This window comes from Pituophis catenifer, unplaced genomic scaffold (genome assembly GCF_029215685.1).
Source record: "Pituophis catenifer annectens isolate HBS135680 unplaced genomic scaffold, rPitCat1.0.hap2 SCAF_3, whole genome shotgun sequence".
NCBI lineage: Eukaryota > Metazoa > Chordata > Lepidosauria > Squamata > Colubridae > Pituophis > Pituophis catenifer.
Window position 1 is genome coordinate 148,425,931 of NW_027256883.1, and position 26,985 is coordinate 148,452,915.

The 26,985-nt window shown below is 36.0% G+C and overlaps 1 protein-coding gene across 1 annotated transcript in view; it reads right to left on the reverse strand.

Annotated features, from left to right (window-relative positions):
- PATJ (PATJ crumbs cell polarity complex component) overlaps positions 1-26,985 on the reverse strand; it is a 149,227-nt gene that overhangs the window by 58,353 nt on the left and 63,889 nt on the right. Inside the window, exons 22-26 of the mRNA XM_070941288.1 lie at positions 26,594-26,665; positions 24,707-24,884; positions 23,694-23,804; positions 23,380-23,448; positions 14,463-14,580 (exon numbers count right to left, since the gene is read on the reverse strand). Coding sequence (XP_070797389.1) covers positions 14,463-14,580; positions 23,380-23,448; positions 23,694-23,804; positions 24,707-24,884; positions 26,594-26,665 — 548 coding nt within the window. The remainder of the gene's footprint in view (positions 1-14,462; positions 14,581-23,379; positions 23,449-23,693; positions 23,805-24,706; positions 24,885-26,593; positions 26,666-26,985) is intronic.

Below are 26,985 nucleotides of genomic sequence, written 5' to 3' on the forward strand. Positions count from 1 at the left end.
AAACATTTAAGTGAATGTTCAAAAATATAACTGGCTATATTTTAAACCCACAAGATAGTTCAAAACCAAGTATGAATAAATCTACAAATACTTAACTATGCTATTTTCCTATTGAACTGACTGAAGTTCAAGCTACTTGGATAAGGAGCGAAATGTTTCAAACAAAAATGAAAATAAGTCCAGTTGCCATCACTCAAATTCCAAGCAATTTCTTATTGAATGTTGCTAAGCGTAGATTAGAACTTGTTACTTTAATTAATAACTATGTTAAATCCTTCCAATTTATTAAAAAACATTTACAAGAAGAAATTTATATAAATTTACACAATTACAATATTTAAATGTATCAGGGTTATGAAAACTTCTTCTAGAGGTGATCGTGACAATAAGCAATAGGTTCATACAAGTATTTTATATCATGCTACTGATTCTTGATTGGAGCTAGTATAAACATAGTGCTAAAGATTTTTTAAAATTCTCAAGTACTACACAAGGACTCTGTGTCCATTTGAAAGCAGCTCTGGACCTCTGTGATTTCAAAATGATGCTTTTGCCTTCTGAATTACCATTAATTCTGTAGCAACTTAGCATATTTTTTTTCATTTGTGCTAATATGGCACAAACCATCTGATATTTTCCCAATGAAATAATCATTTTAATGGCCTGCTTCACATGTAAGACTCACACAGGAATTTTAACCATATTTTGTTGAATATCGTGTTGATTAATATACAGCACTAAGCCCTAATAGGTGAACTGAAAATAAACAACCTCAGTACAGTTAAGCACAATGTGGGAACCAAGCCAAAGTTTCACTTAACATCACTGTAGAAAAATGTTTTTTTTTCCCTTGCTAAAATTTATGTCCTGCCTTTCTCCTAAGTGAAAAGACTAAGTGCAGTAATGCAAAACTCAATAATAACATGATATAAACAAAGAAACCTTAGAACTAAATTATGGCATATTTCTGAAACTGATATATACAGTATGTCCAAATTCTAAATCCTATATTGAAACCTTAGTCCAACTCAAGAGTGTAGACGAAATGGTGCTAAAGGATCATTATGGTTTGAGTGGGGTGTGTGAGCATACATGTGTATGTATGACATCTCCCAAAGGTAAAAAAAGTAAAGGTTTGCCCTGTCCAGTCATGTCTGATTCTATGGGGGTGATGCTCATTTCTATTTTCTAACCAAGGGAGCCAGCATTGCCTGAAGAAACTTCCGTGGTCATGTGGCTGGCATGACTATATGCCAACGTACACAAAATGCTGTTACCTTCTCTCCGACTAATTTATCTACTTGTATTTGCATGTTTTCAAACTTCCGGGTTGGTAGGAGGTGGGGCAAGAATGGGAGCTCACCCCAACAGGTGGTTGGCAGATCGAGACCTAAGTACGCTATCATATTGTACGTTTGGGTATTTAGGTCTCAAACTGCCAACCTTCCAATCAAGAAGCCCATTGTCTTAATTGCTAGGCCACCATGTCACCTTTGGCACCTCCTACATAGGTTTAACATAGACATTATGTATTTAATTAATGCAAAGCCATACTGAATTTTTTTTATTTAATTTGTGCTTCACACCTGAAACTCTTCCATTCATAGTTTAAATTATAATTTACTGAATATGTAGATGGAAATCTGTACTCTCCATTTTTCAAGTTAGACAGTAGTTGACACGACTTATGGACTACTCAGCTGGGAATCTTACATCCTCTCAAATTATGTCATTTCAGTATACTTTCTACATCTTTAGAAAGAAGAATGAATTACAATCAGTTGCTTTCTACAAGGGACCTCCTTTGTGTAAAAAAAAAAAACTAACTCTAAATTACACTGTGGTGAAATTATTATTGGACTGAGTGAATACACTGTGTTCCTTCCTTAAGTACAACCTGAGCTCCTTAACTCTGCCAGGAAGTTATTCGTAATAAAACATTCTGACTTATTAGCCATTAAATTCAATAATCCATTTTGAACACACAACATATCTAACAATGGCACAGCAGAAGCCTTATCAGAAGAATAAAAGAACAAAAGAAAGAAACATATACCATTAATTTCTCTCTATTAGGAATAAACAAGGCACAGTTAGGAAAATTAGGTTAAATTTTTCTAGTACTAAAAAAACATACTTTTCAATAGAACAGATAAAAATAAAAACACTCCTATTTCTTCTTTTAAACAGATCAATTCTAGACTTTATTTTAGATATTTTATTATCCTATTATTTAATAGTACTATAGTTCCTATTTTTTCAATTGCGTAGGAGCGTTGTATGTAGAATGTGTTTGTGTCATAAGAATGGCAATATACATACAGAATGAGCAAGTATAAATTCAAGAAAAGTGATGGATGGACCCAGTGGTGTGATCCTTCCGGTTGAACAACTGGTTTGGTGATTGCGCGCGCGTGTCCACAGTTCAACAAAAAATCACCTTCCATGTTAGTGCTAAGGAATTAAAACAGCTGAGGCATGGCAGATTGCTCTGCCGTTAATCAGCTGCGAAGATAAAGGTAAGTAAAGCACGGGGCAGGCGAGCCCAGCTGATTGTCGGAGCTACCGGTTCACACGAACCGGTCCGAACCAGTAGAATCCCACCCCTGGATCGACCCAAGCAGGTTGAATGAAAAATGTCAACTTCAGACCACTTCTTCACTCAATTTACTGTTGTAAATAATTTTCCTTTAGTGTCCCTTATCTCGTATTTACAAGTGTGCACAGAATCATGCAAAGCTGTCACAATAAAATTGATCAGTGGCTACCTGAAGATTGTATAAAGCATGTGAAAGTTACATAAGTTTTGAACATCTTATTGGAAATGTAATTGAAATGATAGAATAAGATTGGAGACAGATATAATTAGAGTCTCCTTAAGTCCTACTGATGTTAGTATGCCCGCTCTATGGATGGCTAAGCTTGGATCCAACCAAAAATAGGCAACCAACATCCTTGTACAGGTGGTCTTTGACTTACAACAGTTCATTCAGCAACCATTCAAAATTACAATGGCACAGAAAAAAAGTGACTTATGACCGTTTTTCACATTTACGAACTTTGTAGCATCCCCATGATCGAAATTGAACGCTTGGCAACTGACTCATATTTATGACATTTGCAGTGTCCCGGGGTCATGTGATCACCTTTTGCAACCTTCTTATAAGTAAAGTTAAGGAAGAAGTCAGATTCACTTAACAACCGTGTTACTAACTTAACAACAGCAGCGATTCACTTAACAACTGTGGCAAGAAAAATAATAAAATGGAACAAATTTGCTTAACAAATGTTTCGCTTAGCAACAGAAATATCAGGCTCAATTATGGTCGTAAGCTGAGGACTACCTATATTCTGTTCTTAGGCTGATAAAATAATTCATTTCAATATGTACACTACTAAGGAAGGCATATGAAAAAAACCTTTCACACCATCTTGTTGTCTGCTACATAGACTTAGAATTTAGAATAACTTTATTGTCACATTGAATGTACACTAATCAGCATACATTAAAATGAAATTTCATTGCATACAGCTCTCAAAGGGTCACCACCTCCGATATACACTACACAAACATGAGAAAATAAATAAATAAATTCAAAATTATGCATATATCCACATATGTTATATGACACAGAGAAACCACGCAGTCTAGTTTGGATGTGTACATGTACATGGTGAGAAAAATGAATCTTGTCAGTTTACCAGATGGATGGCACAGGGAACAAAACTGTTCCAGAATCTGGTAGTCCAGCTAGGAATACTTTGAAATCTCCTCCCAGAGAGGACCAACAGAAACAGACCGTCAAGTAGGTGTGTGGTCTAACAATGCTCTGAGCTCTAAGCACATAGTGCTTATAAGCAGTATCCTGAATTACAGGAAGCAATCTTCCTATAATCTTCTTGACTGTCCTTATCACTCTCTGTATGGACTTTCTATCTGAGGCACTGCTGCCAGCAAACCAAACAATGATGTAGTTTGTTAAAATGCTCTCAATTGTGCCTCTGTAAAAAGTGGCCAGAACAAAAGAAGAAAGATGTGCTCTCCTCATCCGACATAGGAAATGCAGATACTGGTTTGCACGCTTCACTAAGGATGACGTGAAGAGAGACCAGTTCAGATTGTTAGTTATCTGCACCCCCAGATACTTAATACTGTTGACCACCTGTACAGCTGCATCCTTGATACTGAGTGGAGTATGACTGTTCTATAAAAGACTACATCTTTTAGTGCTCTGGTTCTATTAATTTTTAATTTGTTAATCTCTTTTTGAATTTTCTAGAAATCATTATTTCTTGAAGCCCACTTTAGGAATCCAGCAATTCCCCCCTCCGCAATGGCATTAAAGTAAAATAACATTGATGACAATATATGTATGCATTCAGCGACAAAGGTTTCATCAACTCTGTACTTCAGTATTGCCTCCTCTAAAAGACATGTCCTACAATTTATTGAAGCAAAGGGTGTTTGCATAGAGCTATACTACATAGTTCTTCCCTTAAAATTAATGCTTGTTCCACTAGAATTACACACTTTGAGGTTAAAGGAACTCTTGACTTCAACAATCCCCATTTCTTATCAGTGCTCATAAATGCACATATTTGCAGACCAATATTTCCTTTAAATTCCCAGATCACTAGTATAAATCTTGAACTGGTTGTATATTTGTCAAATATTTTCTCTGTGTGCTGACCTTGCCAACATTTCAGTATTTTACTGATTCTCGGCCTTTAAAATGCATCTTAGAAGATAACTGTCGTATTTATAGAGCATCAGAACAAATTCATTTGAGACATTTTTGGTCATCCTTCCTTCTTATTTTTGCTATTCTCTACCCTACCCTGCAGTTAGGGTAATTTTTCAAATGCCATTTAAATAATGGGAAAGAGTTAGCCTTTGTTTTCACAAAGAATTCCATTATCTACTTTTATCACCATATCATTTACACAAGGCAATAAAAGCGTTTTCATTTTTCTACACAAAGACTTCTGAATGTTTTTTCCCCGCTATGAAGTAAAAGGTAAATGTAAAGGTTCCCCTCGCACATATGTGCTAGTCTCTAGAACTAGGGATTCAAACCGCTGAACTTCCCTATGAAGTAGTGGAGTTATTTAATATCTAGCAGACAAATCTTGCAAAACTTATTTTATCAGGAGTGGAAGGATCACATTTTGAAACATTTTACATTACCATTATAATTCACTATGTACTACAGCACTTCCGAGAAATGTAAATGTAGGAGAGAATGGTGAAGTTCAGTTGTGTTGTTGGATCTCACCCATAAAGAGATCTATACAAAATTACTGTGTTTCTTTTGCGCATAATATTTCACTAACTCATTAGCAAAACATTATTTTTCTGAAGAGACCAGGAAAACAAAATTCTGTACTGTTCTTATACTTGGCCAAATGTTCCCTCAAAAAGACAAAGATGTGTCTTCCTCTGAATAGCCAGATATAATGAGCCTAAAACACTATAGAAAAAAGAAACAGGAAATTCTGCAGACTATGATTCTGATTTTAAGGTTTTATATATTAAAGGGATGTGGTGGTTCAGTGGCTAAGACACTGAGCTTGTCGATTCGAAAGCACGTTAAAAAATGCAAGTAGAAAAATAGGGACCACCTTTGGTGGGAAGGTAATAGTGTTCCGTGCGCTTTTGGTGTTTAGTCATGCCGGCCACATGATCACAGAGATGTCTTCAGACAGCGCTGGCTCTTCGGCTTTGTAACGGAGATGAGCACTGCTCCCTAGAATCGGGAATGACTAGCATATATGAGCGAGGGGAACCTTTACCTTTATCTTTTATATTAGCTGTGAGATTGGTAGAACTTTCAAATCTTTATAAAAAGCTACTGAATTGACATAGTATCCAAAACTCAGGCTTAATATTATGTTGATCCAAGTACTATAATGTCATGCACAGCAAAAGTAGGAGATAAAATATCCTACTGAATATTTATTGAACCTTAAAATATCCATGTTCTACCATTTACTTTACATTTAGAATAGTAAAATACCTAAGTCTCAGAACAAAAATCAAAGAAACAAATCTGTTCAACATCTCCATAAACTTAAAAAGTTTTTGTTCCAGATCAAGTTTTAAATCAGCAATATGCTTAAATGCCAAACTCACTGACACATTCCTTATCATGCTATTTTCCTATAAGAGGTACTAAAAAGTCTCTTCCCATAAATTTTACTTCCTGGATTAGAATCTTTTTAAAAACCACCTATTGGGGCTATTATTATTTGGAATTTTGGGAATACATCATGGATTTAATCACAAATAGTTACTTTGGTGGTGCTTATTTACAAAATGGTTTCATGGAGGATGAGGCCAGTCACTTCTATTTCACCTTATCAGTGAGATGGGCAGCATATAAATATAATAAATTAATAATATACTGGCAGGCAATGTGTTTCCCACTATTTCCTTCAGCTCTTTACTGCATTCTTATAAATTGTGGCAATGAGGCATGATCACAGGTAAGCAACAAACAACTGTTGGCTACCCAAGGGTGCTTTTTCAAGAGGCAACTAGACTTCCTTGTTTTTCTTTGAAGATGTTTCGCTTCTCATCCAAGAAGCTTCTTCAGATCACTGAAGCTTCTTGGATGAGAAGTGAAATGTCTTCAAAGAAAAACAAGAAAGCCCAGTTATCTCTTGAAAAAACACCTTTAGTGCAGCCATGACCTGTATGAGTGAGAATCTCCATAGACAACTGTTGGCTACCAACACACATATGTTCTTGATGAATACATTCAGGTATCTATATGAGACCCACCTATAGAGGTTATAGTTTCCATCAAATGGCATAAAAACATTACAATCAGTTTGGGGAGATGTCAAGGGTGATATTGCTAAGGACATTTAGTTTCTGAGTATGTTTTCCAGTAGTATACAGTACATACCAATTTATAAAACATTATTAAATGTCTTAATTAATGGAGTAAATAGGTTAAAAAGTTTGCCCTGATAATCATTTACAAATCTGCAGAAATAAAAGGAAACATACATAGAATCTATTTGATCTGACAGTACATATTCATAATTCAGTATTTATTCACCTCAGAATCTGATTTACATTGATAATTACAGGGCCAATTCTTGTATATCTATTAGTTTAAGTTTTTTTAAAGTTTCATTTATTTGAAATGAATGTTCAGTTTTTAGAAAGCTAATCATGGGCTGTGAAGTTAGAACTTTTAATTTAAGGATTGTACTTTATAAGATCTAAATGGAACACACTAAAACTCTGCAATTTAACCACTTATGGTTCAAAATTTTTGCTCTGTTAAAATAAGCAGGAATACTATTAAACTTTCGTATAACTTGAACAATCTTATCTTAGAATAACCCAGAAAAACACATGCACTCAAGGTTTTTTTGCATCTATCAACTAACAAAATAGGCAACCCGCAATAAGTTTATGAAATGTGTAAGACAGAGGCATTTTCAGAACCAACATTTTTAGATTGAGGAAGGACTCAGAGAAACTTTATTTTTTTAAAAAAAACAACCCTCTAAGCTCATATTCTTATAAAGATATTTACTTCTTGAATATGTTATATAGTACTATACAGTAATTTTTATGTTGGCCATCCCTAGTTATTTAATCTAACTTCCTTTTTAGTAGATTGTTGTACAAGTATTATAGCTTTATCATAAACAACTTTAAAGGTAAAGGTTCCCCTCGCACATATATGCTAGTCATTCCTGACTCTAGGGGGCAGTGCTCATCTCCATTTCAAAGCCAAAGAGCCAGCGCTGTCCGAAGACGTCTCCGTGGCTATGTGGCCGGCATGACTAAACGCCAAAAGTGCATGGAACACTGTTACCTTCCCACCAAAGGTGGTCCCTATTTTTCTACTTGCATTTTTTACGTGCTTTCGAACTGCTAGATTGGCAGTGACAAGTAACAAGAGCTTACCCCATTATGGGGCACTAGGGATTCGAACCGCTGAACTGCCGACCTTTCGATCGACAAGCTCAGCGTCTTAGCCACTGAGCCACCACGTCCCTTAAACAACTTTAGGTCTTTAAAATAATTGGCGTATATACTGCCAGTACTGATTGCAAAAACAGTTATTTTTTAAAAAAATAAATGAATTATTTAATTGAAACCACATTATAAATTCCAATTTAAGAAATTCAGAGATGTAGTATATATAAAAACAAGAAGAGTTACACAGTTCATCATCAATAAATGGGAAGAAACCATACACTCTGCACTTTGTTTTGCATTTCATATAGAACGTAGAACATTTTCTTTCATGATTTTTGGAAAGCAAAGTCATTGATGGTACCATCAAATAAGAAGCATGAAATCTGCTATTTTTGACGCAAATAGTTTTTAGTTCACAAAGCAGTTTTATATCTTTGGCATCCCCTGTTCAATCTTGCTCTTCTACAACTGTGAAAATGTCTTGGGCTATTTATTATTGTTCAACTCAGATAGACCTGTAATAGTGCTTCCCCATCTGGGAAAGCCAATGAAATTTTATGACATTTTTTCATGTAGGACTCAAATGAAGAAAAGAGCAGACTAAGAATGTTCACTTGCAGTTCACTGAGGAGTTTTTCTGTGGCAAAAATATACAGTGGGAGGAGGAAGAAGATGAAAGGATCCAAGGGGGATCATTTCTATCTTCTCCAGGGCCTACCTCAACAGTACTAAGTCTGTGAATTAGACAGAATCTCAATGATGCAGTTATCAAAATGTTACACACGCTTTATTACACATCCAGACACCAGATTCTTCAGGCAAACTGTTTCAATGTCTCACCATCTCATTAAACATCTGCTGATTAGGCTCTTGATTTGTCTCTTGTTGCATCCCAAAATGTTCCCCTCTAGAATAAAGGGACATTCAGTTATACTCTCTTCCTTATTTTTTTCCCCCCAACAAGGTATGCAAAATGTAATAAGGCAGTCCAAGGTTGGAAAGAAATTATATAAAGGCAATTAGGACAGCTTCCATCTATTTAACAGTAAGGTAATTCTCAAAAGATTGAACCAAACAACCAACCTGAACTTGGACTAGAACCAGTTTGGTGTGGATGGAGAAGCTGGCAAAAGAAAGATGGTTTCAGGGCTATAGAAAAAAAAGAGTTCCAGAAAAATATCCCTGAATAAATCTCTATGGGATAATGTTGCAACTACTTCATTCTAAGCCCCTCCCTCTAGGTAGCAACACCGTCCCAATTTTGGTGCCATTTAAATAAAGTTGCTATGGTTATCTGCAACTTTGAACAAATATTTAACCTTTTCTGCAACTGACACTTTCCCACTAGTTTTAAGCTGCTTTCCACATTGCATTTCATATTTATTTATTTATTTATTTATTTATTTATTTATTTATTTATTTATTTATTTATTTATTTATTTATTTATTTATTTATTGGTTCGATTTATATGCCGCCCTTCTCCGGAGACTCAGGGCGGCTTACAATGCGTTAAGCAATAGCCTTCATACTTTTGTATATACCTGCTTAGTAGGGTTTTCACCCCCCCCCCCACCAGTGTTATTTTTATACAAAGTCAGCTTATTGCCCCCACAATCCGGGTCCTCATTTTACCTACCTCGAAAGGATGGAAGGCTGAGTCAACCTTGACCCTGGTGAGATTTGAACTTGCAGTAATTGCAGGCAGCTGGTGCTACTTAACAGCACTTTAGTCCACTGTGCCACCAAGGCTCATATTTACATCTGAATCATAAATTTAAAATGATATTGGAAAGGGACAGTACACTTACTTCTTTTGCAGTGGTGTTGTACCTTATGATTCTTGATGAATGTATATTTTCTTTTATGTACACTGAGAGCGTATGCACCAAGACAAATTCCTTGTGTGTCCCCAATCACACTTGGCCAATAAAGAATTCTATTCTATTCTATTCTATTCTATTCTATTCTATTCTATTCTATTCTATTCTATTCTATTCTATCCTATTCTCCTATCCTATCCTATCCTATCCTATCCTATCCTATCCTATCCTATCCTATCCTATCCTATCCTATCCTATGGTGGTGGCATTGGGTGGTGCTAATTTCTGAAGGTATTATCAATGCTTTCAGATTTTTAAAAAAGCAGATTACTGATTTCTACAGTTACTGATCATATTCTTCAACAGAAGAAAGATGACAGTGAATTTTAGTCATAGAATTTAAGCAAACAGCATGGTGGGTATTCTTATTAGAATACATCTGTTGACTAAAACCTGGTGTTACTGCATTCTATTTACAGTTTGATAATATTATTTCTAAACTCATTATTTGGGTGTTAAAACATCAATTTAAAAACAACCTATAGCATGTAGTAATGGAAGTCAGTTTTATATTATAACAATATTGTACTATAATATAAACCCCTTCCCAAAAATAAGATATGCTCACACACCCTATTTCACAATCTGTTATATCATACTATGAGTTTCTGAAATGACATTAAATTTTCTTCCATTATAAAGTGGTAGGCTCACTAAAAAATTCTTTGTCCTAATTCCCTACTTGTCTAGAGCCTTATAAAGTTTTACATTTCTAACTCAGAATGTAAAGTATAAAGATGCCAGTAAACAATCACTATCATCAATAATTAAATATTTTCACCAGATTCATATTCCTGATATATGTACATATGAGTGCATTTGGATTAGGGTATCAAAAAGCAAAAAAACAGAGGGCAACAAAGAAATATTGAAAACTGTAATTCTTTGCTGTCAACTGTTGGTCATCTGGACTGTTGCGGTTCAGATCTGGTAGCTTGAGTGTACTATGTATGTATGAATGTATACACACAGACACCTATCAACACAATTTCCCCCCAACACTTTATTTACATTCAGATTTTCACAGCAAGCAAGCAATACAGTAACATTATTATCACTCTTTGTGAAGAAGAGCATGTTTTCCTTTGACACTTACATTCTGCTGCCCCTACAGAATAAAAACGCTGAACAAAATCTCAACAGCAGCTTCTTATCACATGCTAAACATTTCCCTATCGCCTTCTGAGACTTAGTGTAAGGCAACCACATCTGTTTCTGCGTGCCAATAACGTTAAGAATAATTAAGTTCTTCTATTATTTTAAGCAAACGCAACAATTAACTGATGCTGTCAGCTTCACAGCCGTTCAGTGCATTTCATTAACGGTTTCCAACTTAAACTTAGCCGGTGCCTTCTTAAAAGCAGAATTCATCTAACCAGCAACTCTTCCGACATGCAAATAACTCAAACAGGAGAAAGAATGCCACATCCAGTTCGTGTTTCATTTTCACTCATCATTAAATGCTGAAAGCAGGCAATGAAAAAAAAAGAAAAGTAGAATGCATTTGTGGATGCTTTAATACATACCTGGGAAACCCCCTAACACCATTGCTGCATTAGAACACAATTGTAGGTATCTGCATTCCGCACAAACATTCAAATGCTGTGAGCAGCTCCAGTCCTCACCACACAACACACAGAGAGAATCGGAGCTCCGTCTTTCTTCTGACGACCTTGGGCCTGCTTGAAAGATTTCCCTCGCCTTAAGGGCAATCTGTCAGTTCTCTTTCCACTATGATATGTGACCAGTCGCAATTAATTTCAATCTTGCCCACAAGCAAAGAGTTACATCCTTCAGCAAGCCTGCAAGCACAACTAGAGAAATTCCTGGTCTCCCATCTCTGAACCACCGAGGCTCTAGTGCTGTTGCTACTGCTGCTGTATTGTTGTTGCATTGCTGGAAATCACTACGATTCAACTAGCATCCCTCCTCTGAAACAGAAATCATTTTGAAACAACACTGCCCTTTTTCTTGATTGCGAGCCTAGCTGATTTGATTCTTAATGACCTACTCTTAATTGCAGATAAATGGTTTGTAATGTCCAGTCAGGTGCACACACACCTATATAGTATGTATAAATGCTTGTTTCCAATTCTAATAATCTGTGAGTGCAGAGCTGGCTAAGTATTATATTTTAGTTTTCCCTTGATCAGAGCTGCAGCGTGGGATTATGTTTATATCTTCAGAAAAACTGTCTGCTCTAAATCCTTATCATTGCCAAGCAGATTCGAATCCATTTAATCCCCCTTCAGTGATCAGTGAGAATATGTTTAAAATTATTTATTTTATATAGCAATTAAATAAAATCACAAGAATGCTGTGTAGGAAGTTGGTATGTATCAATAGCCAATATTTACTTAATATTCTTTCCATTTAGAAAGCACATCTTTTGTAACATGCCTGCAGAGAGCTACATCTGCAACATCTGTTCAATGCATTGGCAGAGCCAAAGAAAAATTAGTGGTTACAGTCATTCTCAGACCTTATTACGCTTACATTTCTTACACTCAAATGCATTTTCAGTATTTGAGTACTGAACCAATAGGTTTAAAATCTGTACAAAGGCGAAAATCTGTGCACAGATACCCATGATGATGTATAGTAACAGTCCATTATTTTTAAAGAAATATCATGTAGGAAAGCTAATTTCAGAACAAGATTTAAAAACATTAAAGGACGTGTTATAGCATCCCAATTAAAAGCTCTTTGATTGTCATTTTGTTTGATGGATTGAAATGCTTTCTGATACAGTAAGAAAATCTAACACCATTGTTAATGACTGCAGTGACATCTATTGGAAAGGCAGCATTTTAACTTCAGAGCTATGCTGGATCAGACTAAAAGCCAACATCGCATTCCCATTGTGATAAATAAGAAACCACGCCACCCTTTTTGCTAGTATTGGCAAAGTAATTTGGCTTGCATTTTTCCTGAAACGAATCTGTTGTTTTAATTGTGTAATAGGAACTTTCGATTAAAATTGGGCAGAAAATTAGGGAAAAGGGCAAACAGAAACAGATTCATTGTTTTGTGACTTTGACTGTTTATTCTGCAAACTGATTCATAAACTGTGAAGAGTAAACATGCGCCTTAAATAACTTATAAAGGCAGAGTCACTCTTCTCTAGTACACACAAGCAAGTGATATTCAGAGACATGCCTTGGGGTCTTTGATGCTCTCTGAACACCGTTCTTTGCAGATGTTTCACTATCCAGATAGTAATATGATCAGTACATATCAGGGCGCTGATGATGTTACCTAATTGGGTAATGAAACATCTGCAAGAAAACAACCAAGCTCAAGCATCAAGAACTCCACAGTTTACCCTGACCTACAAAAATTTTGATTGTGTAGGTTAGACAGAAACTGTATTGGAGATTTTTAGGCAGGGGTTCCCTGAGATCTGATAATTATTTCAAGGATTTCTCCAGGGAAAAGGGTTGAGAAAGTTTGCTCTTTAAGTTTATTTAATTCCTTTTAAAGCTATCCTGATTGGTAACCTTCTCCAGATCTTTTGATAGCTTAATAAAGGATTATGTAATTAGAAAAATTAATCAGTGGAACGGCTTGCTTTCAGAAGTTGTGGGTGCTCTATCACTGGAAGTTGTTAAGAAGAGATTTGACAACCAGGAAGGGCCTTCTGCTTGAGCAGGAGGTGGGACTAGAAGATCTCCAAGGTCCAGTGGTGGGTTGCTACCAGTTCGCACCGGATCGTGCAAACTGGTAGCGGCGGTGGGAGACTCCGCCTACCCATCTGGATGCTTCTGTGCATGCGCAGAAGCACCATCACAAGCAAACTGGTAGCGACGGGATTTGGAACCTGCCCCTGCCAAGGTCCCTTCCAATTCTGTTATACTGTTATGTTCTCGTAGTCCTCAACTTACAACCACAACTAAGTCCAAAAATTTATGTTGCTACGCAAGGCAGTTGTAAAGTGAGTTTTGTACCATTTTACAATCTTTCTTGCCACAGTTGTTGTTAAGTTAGTAACATGGTTGTTAAGTGAATCTGGTTTTTCCCATTGACTTTGCTTGTTGTAAGCTAACCGGGAGGGTTAAAAATAGTAATCACATGAGCTGGAGAAACTATTACCCTCATAAATACATTATAGAAATGTTTTATTTACATATTTGTATGGAATATATAATTATTATATATAACATATTTACATAAAAAATAAAATACAATCATGAAATTTCAAAATGATTCACATGTCAAAAATGATTGTGGTCAGAGAACCTTGGTATTTCCAAAACTACTTACCCTCAATGCTGGTTATGCATAGTTAAACAGTTTACTGAGAAGTGGCATACTCACAATCTCTATCTTAAGTAAATTTTGTCCACACTTCCTGAAAAAAGGGTCTAAGATATTATGGCATTAAGGAGCTTTTACCCATTCAATTCGAATAATTCTGTAGATCTTTTGGTAGTTTAACAAGGGATTATGTAAGAAGAGGTACTTCCTCTTATTTCTCAAATCTTTTCCAGCATTCTTTCCCATTGGAATTCAAAATTCTCATATTCTGGCAAAAAATTCAATTCTATACAGTAAATATGGTGACCACAAGCAACTTTTCCTTAGGTAAGAGCCCCAAAGAAGAATTCTGAATGTAGCAATAATATTCATAATTTACCCTCTGTAAAAGCATTTTCTTCTTCTTCGTCCTCTTCCTCTTCTGGATCATCCGAGCTGGACTTTCTTGCTCCTTTGTAAGGTGGTGGCAATTTTATGGGTGGTGGAATTCCACTTTTCTTATAAAAAGAAAAAAATAGCCTTTCATATCATGCCTATAAATTTCAGATAGTTCTTATAAAGAATCCATTATATATCTTTAGTTTATAAATGCTGTTTTCAAAAGAAGCTTCCAGTTTCATAGACTTTGGGCTTCTTTTGAATAAACCTCACATTTTTGTCCACATTTAAAAAAAATTGATTTTATATTAGCTCGTTAGAAGCAAGAAATACTAAGATGCTAATGTCTCCTTATACAAAAACAACAATGATAATACAGCGCTTAACTGACAATCTAAATGTAAAAATACAATTTTCACCAAGGACCAAAATGCTTTATAAAATAAATCTACAGCTTTCAAGGCACTTAGGAAAAAAAAGACAGCTTATAAAGGTCCATCAAACATTACAGACTATGCTATTTTCAATATTACCTCTGGTTAACAAGCGATGTATCATAAAACTCACAATAAAATCTCATTACCTCGCATAAATAAAGGCATTTTCGATAATGGTGCATATAGTGGTACATATCACCCTAAAGAAGGAGAACTGGAGGACTCCAGTAGACACAACCAAGCATCTGTTTCTCAGGCTCGAGTCATTTGTGAGCTGTCCTGTAGGGCTGAATTAGCTCAACTACGATCATATCGCTAAAGGCAAATGCACTTTAGTAAACAAACAGTGAGTGCCAAATTGTCACGAGACCAACACAAATGACTTGAAAAATGCTACTCTATATGGCAGAGAGTCATAAGCCATGGTTTTGCATGTCATTTTTAGAAAAAATATATTTTTTTCTACAATACTATATTACTATAGTAATAGTATAGCGGTAAAAAAAAAGACATTTGCAAATACGGAGTTGCAGTCTTATGTGAACGATCGACACTGATTGTAAAAGCATGCCTTTTGAATGTGGGATGGAAATAAAATGAAAAATTGCAATAGGCAATAAAAAGGAAGGGCAGTTCAAACTGAAAGCAATTGCAAATCAGGATAAAATAAATTTCATCTTGTTAAGACAAAAATAGCATCAAAATAAAGAGAATAAAAACAACCTTCCGCGATTTAGGTAGCGGAGGAAACCAGTTGGCACTCTATCCAAATTATCCTACCAAGTTTAGGAATCTGTTGAAAAGCAACAGATTAAACGGGTTAATGAATTCTAAAAATAAAAGTTAAAAACTCTATCATATTGAATTCTAATGTAATTATTTATTTATTTATATCCCGTTACTATTATTTTATAAATAACTCAAGACAGCAACAAAGATCATCCTTCCTTCTCCTGTTTTCCCCACAACGACAACCCTTGTGAGTTGGCTTGTCTGAAAGAGCAAGATTGGCCCAAAATCAGTCTGTCAGCATTCTGTTGATTGTATATGAACAAACCATATACAACCAATTTTGTCTTGGCTGTTATTTTACTTCCCAGACTAATGTCCAGCTGCAATTTCCTTCTGGTTTCCCATCTAAATGCTAACCAGATCTAACCCTGTTTGACTTCAGCCTTGTGTTGCTGCTTGCTGTGGCAACAGCTGTTACTGAGGACAATACAAATTAATCTGCAATGAGTCAATCCACTCAGTTTTGATGCAGCTCTGTTTTGTTTTCACTTTAACCTTTATTGGAATACTATTTTCGTATGTGCTATGAAGATGATTATTTTATGCTGCCTTTCTCGGAGTATGCTGTGTTGTTTAAATCCACTGAATCTACTAAATCCAATCTTCAGAGTCTAGAGGAAAAATTCATTCTTTTCCTGACTCAGCTTCCTCTCTAGGAAATGTTGTCTATGCTTTCACTCATCCATAATCAAGGTTTATACTCTATGGAAATAACTGGCCCAGAACATAATTCTATGGTCAACTGAAGAATATCTACACAATAATGTATTGGACCATCCTTTTAATGACATTTTCCCTATTTGTCATTCTCCAGCTGACCAAATCCAACATTATCTGGAATATGGTGGGGGAAATGACATCCTATTTATATTTGATATTATTTCCAGAAGTCATGTATTCCATTAGCTTTTGAACTTAACACCCATTTGCACTATTAGTACTCCAGGGATGGAATCATTCATGTAGAAAAGAAACCATTACCCACACAACTACTTGTCCATGTTACGAATGCCGAAATACTGCATAATTTAGCACGACAATCTCTGCCCAGGGGCTCATGCAGGGCAGTATTTGAGTTTTATTCACAGGGGGAAAATCTGAGTACTATCTTCACAATGAAATGGCTGTTAAAACTAGCTGGTGGTCTGCATTATTTCAGAGACATGATATGTAGCCAGTTCAGTGACAAGTAGTATTTCTTCAACAAACACACAAATAAATAATTTCTTCATGGAAGCCCCCATACAGGCAGTCTCAATAGCACAGCTCCAGGAGTCAGTCTACATGGGTATGTTTATAATGTTAATGGCTGAATGTACATGAGTGCTTTGGGAAGAACCTCCCTGCAAAAACGTGTAGTCAATTACTTCCAGGGTAATTAAAGACTCTTCCTGATGTAAGAAGAAGTTTATTGTGATGACACCACAATATTAGCTTTAAAGAAGAAGAAAAAAGGATATACTCTAACTTAAAACCTATATCTTGAACTTGAGGAAATACATATAAATATTTAAGGTAAAAATTTCCCTGTCCAGTTGTGTCCGACTCTAGGGCTCAGTATTCATCTCCATTTCTTGGACAAAGGAGTCAGCGTTGTCCTTTTCCATGGTCATGTGATCAGCATGGATATACGTCAAAGACACATGGAATGCCGCTACCTTCCCATTGAAGTGGTACCTATTAATCTACTCACATTTGCATATTTTCGAATTGCTAGATAGGCAGGAGCTAGAGGAGGAAAGAGAGGTCATCCCGTTGCGCAGCACTTGGGTCTCAAAACTGGGCTGTCAGCTTTCCAACTGACAAGCTCAGCGTCTTTAACCGCTGAGTCATTTCAAAAAGGGAACTTCTCTACAAGAGGCATCAAACAAAGTCTCGAGATAAACCTTTCCACAGGCAGTAATGGTTGAGCTCCAACTTCTAGCATTTAAGAATAGAAGTACAGTTACACTTTTGTTTAGTGATCGCTCCGAAGTACAACAACACTGAAAAATGTAATTTATGACCATTTTTCATGCTTAGGACCATTACAGTATCCCTATGGTCATGTGATCAAAACTCAAGACGCTTGGCACCTGGCTCATATTTATGATGATTTCAGTGTCCCAGAGTCATGAGATCGCCTTTTATGACCTTCTGACAAGTCAATGGGGAAGCCAGATTCACTTTACAATTGTGTTCTGCCCCAGCTTCAGATTCCCAGAGAATGTGACACACCAAGCTTCGCAAACACTGTTTAATTCCAAACAAACCCCTTTCAAGAATGCAGGCTTCCCGTGCAAAGGGTCCTTATCAAAGTTATTAAGAACAAAGTCCGACAAAGGTTGGCAACCAGCCTAGAAAACCAGATATGAAAAGTCACTCGCTCTCCAAGATGCTCTGTAGTAATGAGACGTTGTTTCTAGCAAGAAAGCACTAACTGCGTGCGACTTAAATAGGCTAAGAGAGTGGCCAATTATCCTCAAGCCCTACTCTTGAGTAGACCTCCTCCTCCTCAGTAGCCACTCCTGCCTTTTGGCAGCCCTGCGTGCCCGAACATTGAGGAGAGGCTCCTCCACTTCGCTCTCTCCACTGGAAGGAGCCTCTGGAGGTTCTGAAGGCCCTGGCTGAGTCTCTGCCTCTGGCATCAAATCCTCTTCGGCCTCCTCGCTGTCTGACGCGAGCACCGGCTGCGCCGGCTGCTGGCACGACACCACACCAGCCTCCTCGTCGTCGGGATCAGCCACGATCTGCGCAGGCCACTGGCAGGCCACAACAAACTGTGTTAGTACCTTAACAAGTGCACTTATTAACAACTCTGGCAAGAAAGGTATCAAATGGGGCAAAACTCACTAAACAACCAGAATTTTGTTTAGCAACCGGCTTTTTGAGCTCAATTGTGGTTGTAAGCAGTGGTGGGTTCCAACTGGTGTTACCACCGGTTCTTTTCGCGCACGCACTTTGCTTGCGATTGCCAAACTTGCGCTCTGCGCAAGCACATTAGATTTCTGCTCAGCTGAGGCGTAGCAATCCACTCTGCTGTGCCTATCAGCTGGGTTAAAAAACAACAAATAAAGGTAGGTATAACGTGGGGGCAGGCGGGAGGGCCCAGCTCACAGTCATAGAGAACCAGTTCGCTGATATCACTTCATCACCACTACTGGCTTGCCCAAACCGGGCTGAACCGGGAGCAACCACCACTGCTTGTAAATTAAAGATTACCTGCAATCAACTCATAAATATGCCTGGCAGACAAAAAGCTACAATTGTAAAGAGAAACAAAAATCATAGAATTGTAAGAATACTTTTCCTTGGCTCCTCTAGGTCATCTGGATCAGCATATTGAGAAGAATGGAGTAGAGGAGGAGGAAGGTTCTTAAAAGTCAGTTGGAGCCACCCAAATGAAAATCATATGAAGGATTAGGGTACAGTCAGCATATTTTGCATAATCAAAGCTGTCTTGCTATAAGAGTAGCCGAATTATTTGCAAACATAATTTCAAAGAACATGATCAGAAGGCAGTTCAAGGTAGTTCAAATGGAGTAATACAAACACTAGAAAACAAAAACAAATTAGAAAAGAAGCCGATTCTCAGATTTATATTTGTCAGATTTTTGAATGGAGGATAGTCAGGTAAAGATTGTTTCCTTGTTGCCTAGCATTTTTGTCTCAACTTTCCAACCTGCAATTCTGGGTAAGTAGCAGGTATTGTAGGACTCCCTGGTTCCTCCCAGCTTTCTTTCTGTAGGAGGTACAGAGAGCAAGATTTTCATATTCTAAAAAAATAGCTCCTCCAAAGGACTCAAAAGTCTTGGAAGAATGGTACTCTGTTTCTCTAGGCGTAAACATATAGATACAAAAAAACCCTCTGCATTACGCTACTAATGGTCTGTCCTCATAAAATGTAATGTATTGCCCATTTTGCTTGCAGCAAATTAGAGTTTGGAGGCAAACTCATCAATGTGAAACTTTATGGTTGACCTCACAGAAACCTAGAGTGGAAAAATACTGCTGTTGATCCTACTGTCAGAAATGTGAAAGATAAAATGCTCTCTGCTGAAGCATAGCTTCTTTAAATACAGGTAGCCCTCGACTTACATCCATTTGTTTAGTGACTGGTTACAATGGCACTGAAAAAAGGGACTTATGATCATTTCCACACTTACGACCATTGTAGCATGTCCATGTGACTTAAATTCAGATGCTTGGCAACTGGCTCATATTTATGGTGGTTGCATTGTCCTTGAGACCTTCTGACTAGCAAAGTCAATGGGGAAGCCTAATTCATTTAACAACCATGTTATTAACTTAACAATTGCAGTGATTTATTCAACAACAGTGGTCGGAAAGATTGTCAAGTGAGGCAAAACTCACTTAACAGCTGTCTTAGCAACAGGGCTCAATTGTAGTTGCAAATCAAGGACTACCAGTAGGATACTAGGAATTTCAAACATGTTATTTATTTTCATCCATCAATGCACACTGGTTTAAAAATCAGAAATGGTTTTCCAATCATTTTGACCAAGTTTGGACTATTCAAACTATTTTTTTTAAAAAAAATCTTGGGAGAGCTCATCCAATCTATATTACAGCAGTACATTTATTAGTACAGCTCAAGATTTATAAACTAGTATGCAAGCTCTCAAATCCCCAAGAACACCGCATCAGGGAAGATGATTAAAAATACAGAAAAAGAGAGGGCGGAAAAATGAAATGTGACTGTTTAAATCATCCGTGCTCCCAATTAGTCATACAAAGCTAGACACATTCATCCGAACTTTTCTTTTCACACACCATGACAGTAATAATTTCCATATTTTTTAAAGGAAAACCAACAGCTCTAAAGATTCATCCTAGCCTACATTAATTTTCTTATGGAGAATCCAGAGAGTTCCTCATGTAAATAGCCTTGTTGAAGAAAAGTGATTATCTATCAACAATCAATCAATTATATCATGAGTCATGTTACCTCACAATTTGTTTTTACTTTTGGGACTTTTGCGGAGGTACAGCAAATTGAAGATGCAATGCTCTGCAAAAACAGAGCCAATGACTGTGGCAAAGATCAAGGAACTTGTGAGTAGAATAGTTACTGGCAACTTCTCTGGATAAAGAGAAGACAGGAGATCACCCGCATGTGATCCGGATGGCTGCTCCTTGCAAGGAGATATAGGACATCAGTTTTCCATGAGTTTGACTGATGGGAGATGATGAGATCAGCCACTTTGCTCAAAAGCGGAGCCTTTTAAGGGACACTAAGTTTGCAAACTTCACTTTTTAATCACTTTCAGAAATTACTATTAACTATTTTGAAGCTATTAAGAATTCTTCAGAATGACAAATTTGAAAAGTCTTCATTGGGTGAGTTTATCTTCAACTTTGAACAAAATATTAATTACAAGCTTAATAATTTAAGGAATATGAAATAAGCAGAAAAAGCTAAATCAGATTTTGATCTAAGAAAGTTACAAAAGGATTAAAGATCAAGATAAATTTGGAATATTGACTTTTACTGTAAGATTTTGGAACTAACTATAAAAATAACTTCTTGAAAGACTACTTCTTGCTATCCTGCTTGTTGCAAGTCATGACAAAGGATAAGTGATGATTTTAGAAACTGGACACTAGAGGCAAGTAAAGATTTTAAGCAGTAGGGGGAAAAAGCATATATGATTCAATTACTGGGACTGTCAAAATGACAAAAAATGTTATAATATTGTTCTGTCCCCCTTCCTCACACAGGCAAACACACAACCAGGCATGCCTGCCAAGTTTTTATTAAGCAATCAGACTAGAAACCCTTGCAGATAAGAGTTTTGGCAGTAAACTGCGAAATGCATGCCAAGTCAGTTTTCACTCACAGTAAGCAAGACTGAGTTTATCCTCAGTCCGGTTCAGTAGCAAAAAGTTCTCCCTCCGATGCTGCCTGGGATCAAGCCAGGATTCATCATCCTCACTCCCTCTCTGTTGTTGTTCCAATATGCTTTCCTCCTGGCATATCCCAGGCTGTTCCTCTTGGCCTTTGGATGGAACCTGAGGCATTGCCAGAGAGGAGGGTCCTGGAGAGGGAGGCCTTATTAGTTCCTCCCCATCACCTTCTGAGTCCTCTTCCTCTGTTAGGACAGGCTCGGGAGTTGGGGTCACAACAAATATCATAAATATTAAGAAATTTTTGAAGAATGGATCTGGAAGTTAGTAACTTCAATATCAGCACTATACTAAAGATACCTGTTTCTATGGATAGGTTGTGTCTAAAAGATGTTAATAAAGGATTGACATATGGATAACAAATTTTATCTGACAGGATAAAGTACAGAATCTACAACTACAAATACAGGCCAAGAGAATGATTTGGAAAAGGACGCTTTACTGGATATACAACAGGAACTGGCTGAAGTTTTTAAAATTAAAATGGAAATATAAATGATATATCATGAGAATGACCAGCAATTTTTTTTCTTTTTCGATCTACAAAAGAAACTTATTAAAGCCTTAAAGAAATCTGTGCAATGGGATAAAAAAGAGTTGAAGAGAAATAAAATCATGTGACAATATTTGATTGAATCAAAGATTTTTAGAAGTAAAAGGAAAAATATAAAATTGGTTTATTTGATCAAAATTAAAATGGTATTTATTTGTTTAGCAATGTTCTGACAACTTTTCATGGACTTTTTTGTAGGAGAAGGCCTGGCAGAGTAAATCCCTTAGAATCCCTAAGTAGCCATAAGATAAGTCCCACTCCCCTTGAGTGCTGTTGACCCTTATCTAACTCTAAGCACGTGCCAACAATTAGTTGAGAAGATTCCTATGCATAGGATTTTATTAGCAATAAATCAGTTTAATTAAATCTTCATGTCAATCTGGTCTTTCACGCATGACTTTTGCTGACAACAGGGTTGAAAAGTAGATGTTTTATAGTTTTGCTTGTAGATAATGGACAGGATATGGAGGAAGAGATATCTGTTTAACCTTAAAGGACAATGAAGAGTTATTAAATTTGTTTATTATTGTGATGAAAGTTGGAAATCACTTTTTTATATATTTTATTTTATAACATATATTTTATATATATTTTTCTTTTCTGATTTTATTATTTTTTCTTTTTCTTTTTTCCTCATATACTATCCATTCTTTCTTTTTATTCAGCTTTGTCTAAGTATAGTTTGTATTAGATTTTACTATTGTAATTAAAATTCTTAATAAAAACTTTATTACAAAAACACAACCAATATGTTTTTACTTTCCTAATGTGAATGATTAGGAAAGTTTAGAATAGACCCATTTCCAGATTGGACCACTCTAGAACATTTAGATTATATTTATTTTAGATGTGGACTATTTCTAGAAAATCCTTTACAAAGAGGTTTATTTCATTTCTAACCCACTTAACAAGGGAACAAGCCCCAATGAACTAATTAGCACTTACTTCTAAACAGATACCTGTTGGCTTTGTAATTCTTTATTATTTTTAGTTCACTTCCCTATTTTCTCTTTGTTACAGGTGTTGTTATTGCTTCTAATGTTATTCAACATTTACATATAATAGCATAAACAGTAATAAAGATCAAGGGCAATTAGAAGTAAATTTTATTTATCTTTTCAAAACATGTCAGAAAATCTACTATGTAAGTTCAAATATTATTTGCCTTCGTCCAATTTTACATTGTTTTAAAATGATGACTTATTTGGAAACTGAGAGACTGCACCTACCTTTTCAGTTTCTTCTGTGTCCTGATCCTTGTCGCCTTTCTTTTTCTTGGGATTTATTACTGAAACTATCTACAAAATACAAATGTGTATGAATGGATGGATGGATGAATGTATCCTAATGGGAAAAAAATTGTGTGAATGAATCAAAATGAAGAAAAAGAGAAAAAATGAAAAGAAAGCAAACAAAAACTATTTCTAAGAAATAGAGTTGTCTACATACAGACTGCTGCCCATCTTTTTTTCTCTCTCCCACATTGGAATCCATTCTCCATCAAAATTAAATTTTAGAAAGTAAATAAGTGGAGTTAACTTACCCTTGGAAGACTTGACAGACTTTGCACCACAAAAACAATGGGGTTGCCTGCATTTTTGATAGCTTCCACAGCTTCTTCATGAGTAGCATTTTGTAGATCTGTTCCAGATACCTGCAGAGAAATAAGCTCATTTAGATTTACTTCTTCTGTTCCAAATTCTAGAAAAAGATCTTGGTCAGCTGAAAGACCTGAATAACAACCCCAAAGAGCCTTGCTAATATGACAGATATAGTCCCGTGATTAAAATGTTACTCACAGCATCTACATAACATCTAATCAATACAAAGACATTTAGAAATACTTCAATTAGATCAGTTAAAAAAATTACACATTTTTAAAAAGATCAAATTCTTGGACTTTTTAAAATAACATTGGGTTTATTCATTCAACCCAAGGCCATATTAAACAGTAGACTGAATTTATTTTCTTTAGTGAACTTAAGAAACTTCTGTTTGAAGCTGTTCATTTTGCTCTATGTACATGCATATTTGGTTTCCTAATATTGCATGTGTTTTGACAGCAGTAGCATTTCCTGTTATTCTCTGACTGTTTTGGCTTTAAGATGCTCTCCTCTTGACTGCACCACTCCACAGAAAAATCCTGGTAACTGATGGTTACAAGATCCCCGAAGAGAAATTCCCCATGAATAGTGAGCTCATTTTCTAGTCTCCTTAATATGTCAAAAATATTTTTTTTTATTTATGCATGTGTTTCTAGTAGGACTTATTAATCTTTTCTCATGTAGATAAGTAGCATCTGCAGTTCTCTGTAGAGTATAAGGGCCAGCCCACTCAAAAAAAAAAAAAATGAACAGTAAATTCAAATGCCACAATTACATCTTACATGATAATTATTTTGTATTCACACATAAGATAAGCAGCTAAAGTTAGGCTGCAAATATTTACTATTTACTAAATCTGTAATCTGTAGTCAATAGAATCTCTCTAAAAATTGAGCCTGTTCAAGCAGGCAGATGCAGACAGCTACAGAGTTTTAAAGAACGCCAAACTTACTTCAAGAATTTTATCTCCTGTTTTGAGAGCCTTTGTTTTTCCTGCTGGGCTGTCTTCCAAAACCTGTTTGATAAATATTCCTTTAAGCTCTTCTCCATTCTTCAGGCGTTTTATAATTGTATGTCCCCCAACAATACTGATACCAAGAGGAACATGGGGCTCCCGAAAAATTTCAATTCTGTATGGAGAAAGAATGATCTGAATACAAGAAGTTGGAGCTTCATGATTTTTGCTAAAATCTGTGACCTTATAGAAATTCAAAGCTTCTGGTTTCTTGTACAGTAGACCACAATGTGAGTGGACCACAGCTGCAGATTGCATGATACCTAGGTCCTTCATTTCAGTCTTCCCTGAATTAATTTCATTTTAAATCCAATCCCTTTAAAGTTTCAGGAAACTAAAAATAAGTCATAACATCTGCCTTTTAATTTTAATTAAAATAATTAATGTTAATTTTCTTCACTGTAGTCCATGCCCCTCGATACATTAATAAATACAGTCACTGAACACCAAATGTCACTCAGCCCCATGAAATCTATCCCTTTTAAAATAAAACATGACATTTTCATATGTGAATTTCAAGAACTGTATTATTGTGAAAAAGAGGGATGCTTATTATCTGTGTTATATGAATGTATCAATTAGATGTACAGTCAGGAAAATCACATTAGAATGACTGGATAAATACAGTTAGCTTCCTTAATTATTTCTTTTCGGTTTCAAATCATATTATATTATATTTGTTTATAAGATTTAATGTGATAATAAAATAAAAGGAAACAAGCATTCTACAAGCTGTTTATGAAGAAATAACCTCAACTTTACTAATATTTTTGCAGCAAGAGTTACAGCTCTTGGACTTTACTAGAAAGTACTCAAAGTTAAGCATTTATTTTCTTTAAGGCATATAATTTTCTTAATTGAAAGAGCTGCTAATAAGAACCAATGCATATCATGCAAGTCAGCTAATAGAATACATATGAAGAATATATATATAAACTACAACATAAACTGTATAATTCATTGCATTAAAGTCAGACAAGAGTAAAAGTTTTCATGCATAGAATAGCTAGTTTGGGGCAATCTAAAGAAACATAGAAGTTCTGGCAAGGCCATGATTCAGGCAGATGTGTTTGGAGAAGAATGTAAAAAAGTTATGGAGACTGGGTAGCTCAGGGAAGATTGGAGGTCAGTGGGCCAGGTAGATATGCTGGACCTAAAATCAAGGTAGAGAAAGAAAGATGCTGGGAAAATCAGAGATGGACTGGCTGTTTGCACAGCTGTCCCTTCCATTGTTTTTGGGTTCAAGCATCGCTAATCCATTCTCCATTAGCACATCCCTCTTCCTACCTCCCTTTAGCTGCTACCTATTTGCTTGACTCCAAATAAGGACTACGAAGTAAAGAAAGGAAGCTACTGGGAAAATGAGGAAGTCCACCAGTATCCAAATCATATAAAGGAAGGAAAAGATGGCTTAGCTGAATCAACCTTGTCCTATTTACCCTGTAAGAACCCTCCAGATTTTGTTTTCACTGAGCCTGGAAACAACTAAAATATTCCACATTTCCCAATCCTAAACATAGTATGAGTCTTTCAAAGTTGAAATAAAAACACTTTCCATTTTGCACACAGCCTTACAAGAAATTATGTAAAAATCAATGGAACTGATATAAGATCATTTGGCAGAACACCTGATAAATATTAATTCTGCCTTTAGCATACTACAAGGAACTATTGTCACACTAATCTTCCCAGATGGTATACCCAATGATTAAGCAAAGTGCCTCCAGCAAGAGAGGTGCATTGCTTCTCTTCTCCTATACTTAATGATCCACACCTCAAATTATTATTAAGGCAAAAGAAATCCTGAAATATTTATCAACATACATTTGAGGGGGTCCCCAGTGACTAAAAATTGGAGTTTCTTCTCCTTCGCCATCTTCTCTTTCAGGCAATTCACTAAAGAAAATGGATACAATATGCAACATTTATATACATGCGTCCCATTCTTTGTAATTAACAAAATTACACATTCCCCAAAATCCTCAATCTTCTCTGCCTTTCTAATGAAGAGTTTGAAATGATCCGTTAATGAAAACGGATCATTTCCAACTCTTTATTAAAGACAAATACTCTGCAATTGTTCTCTTAATTAAGTATACAATCTATCTCTACAGAAAGGAAGGCAATTAAGTGAAGTTGATACATTTCAGTGTGTAGCAAGACAAGATTCTGTCATCATGATCATCACTACCATCATTAGCTATAAGAAGTAGAAG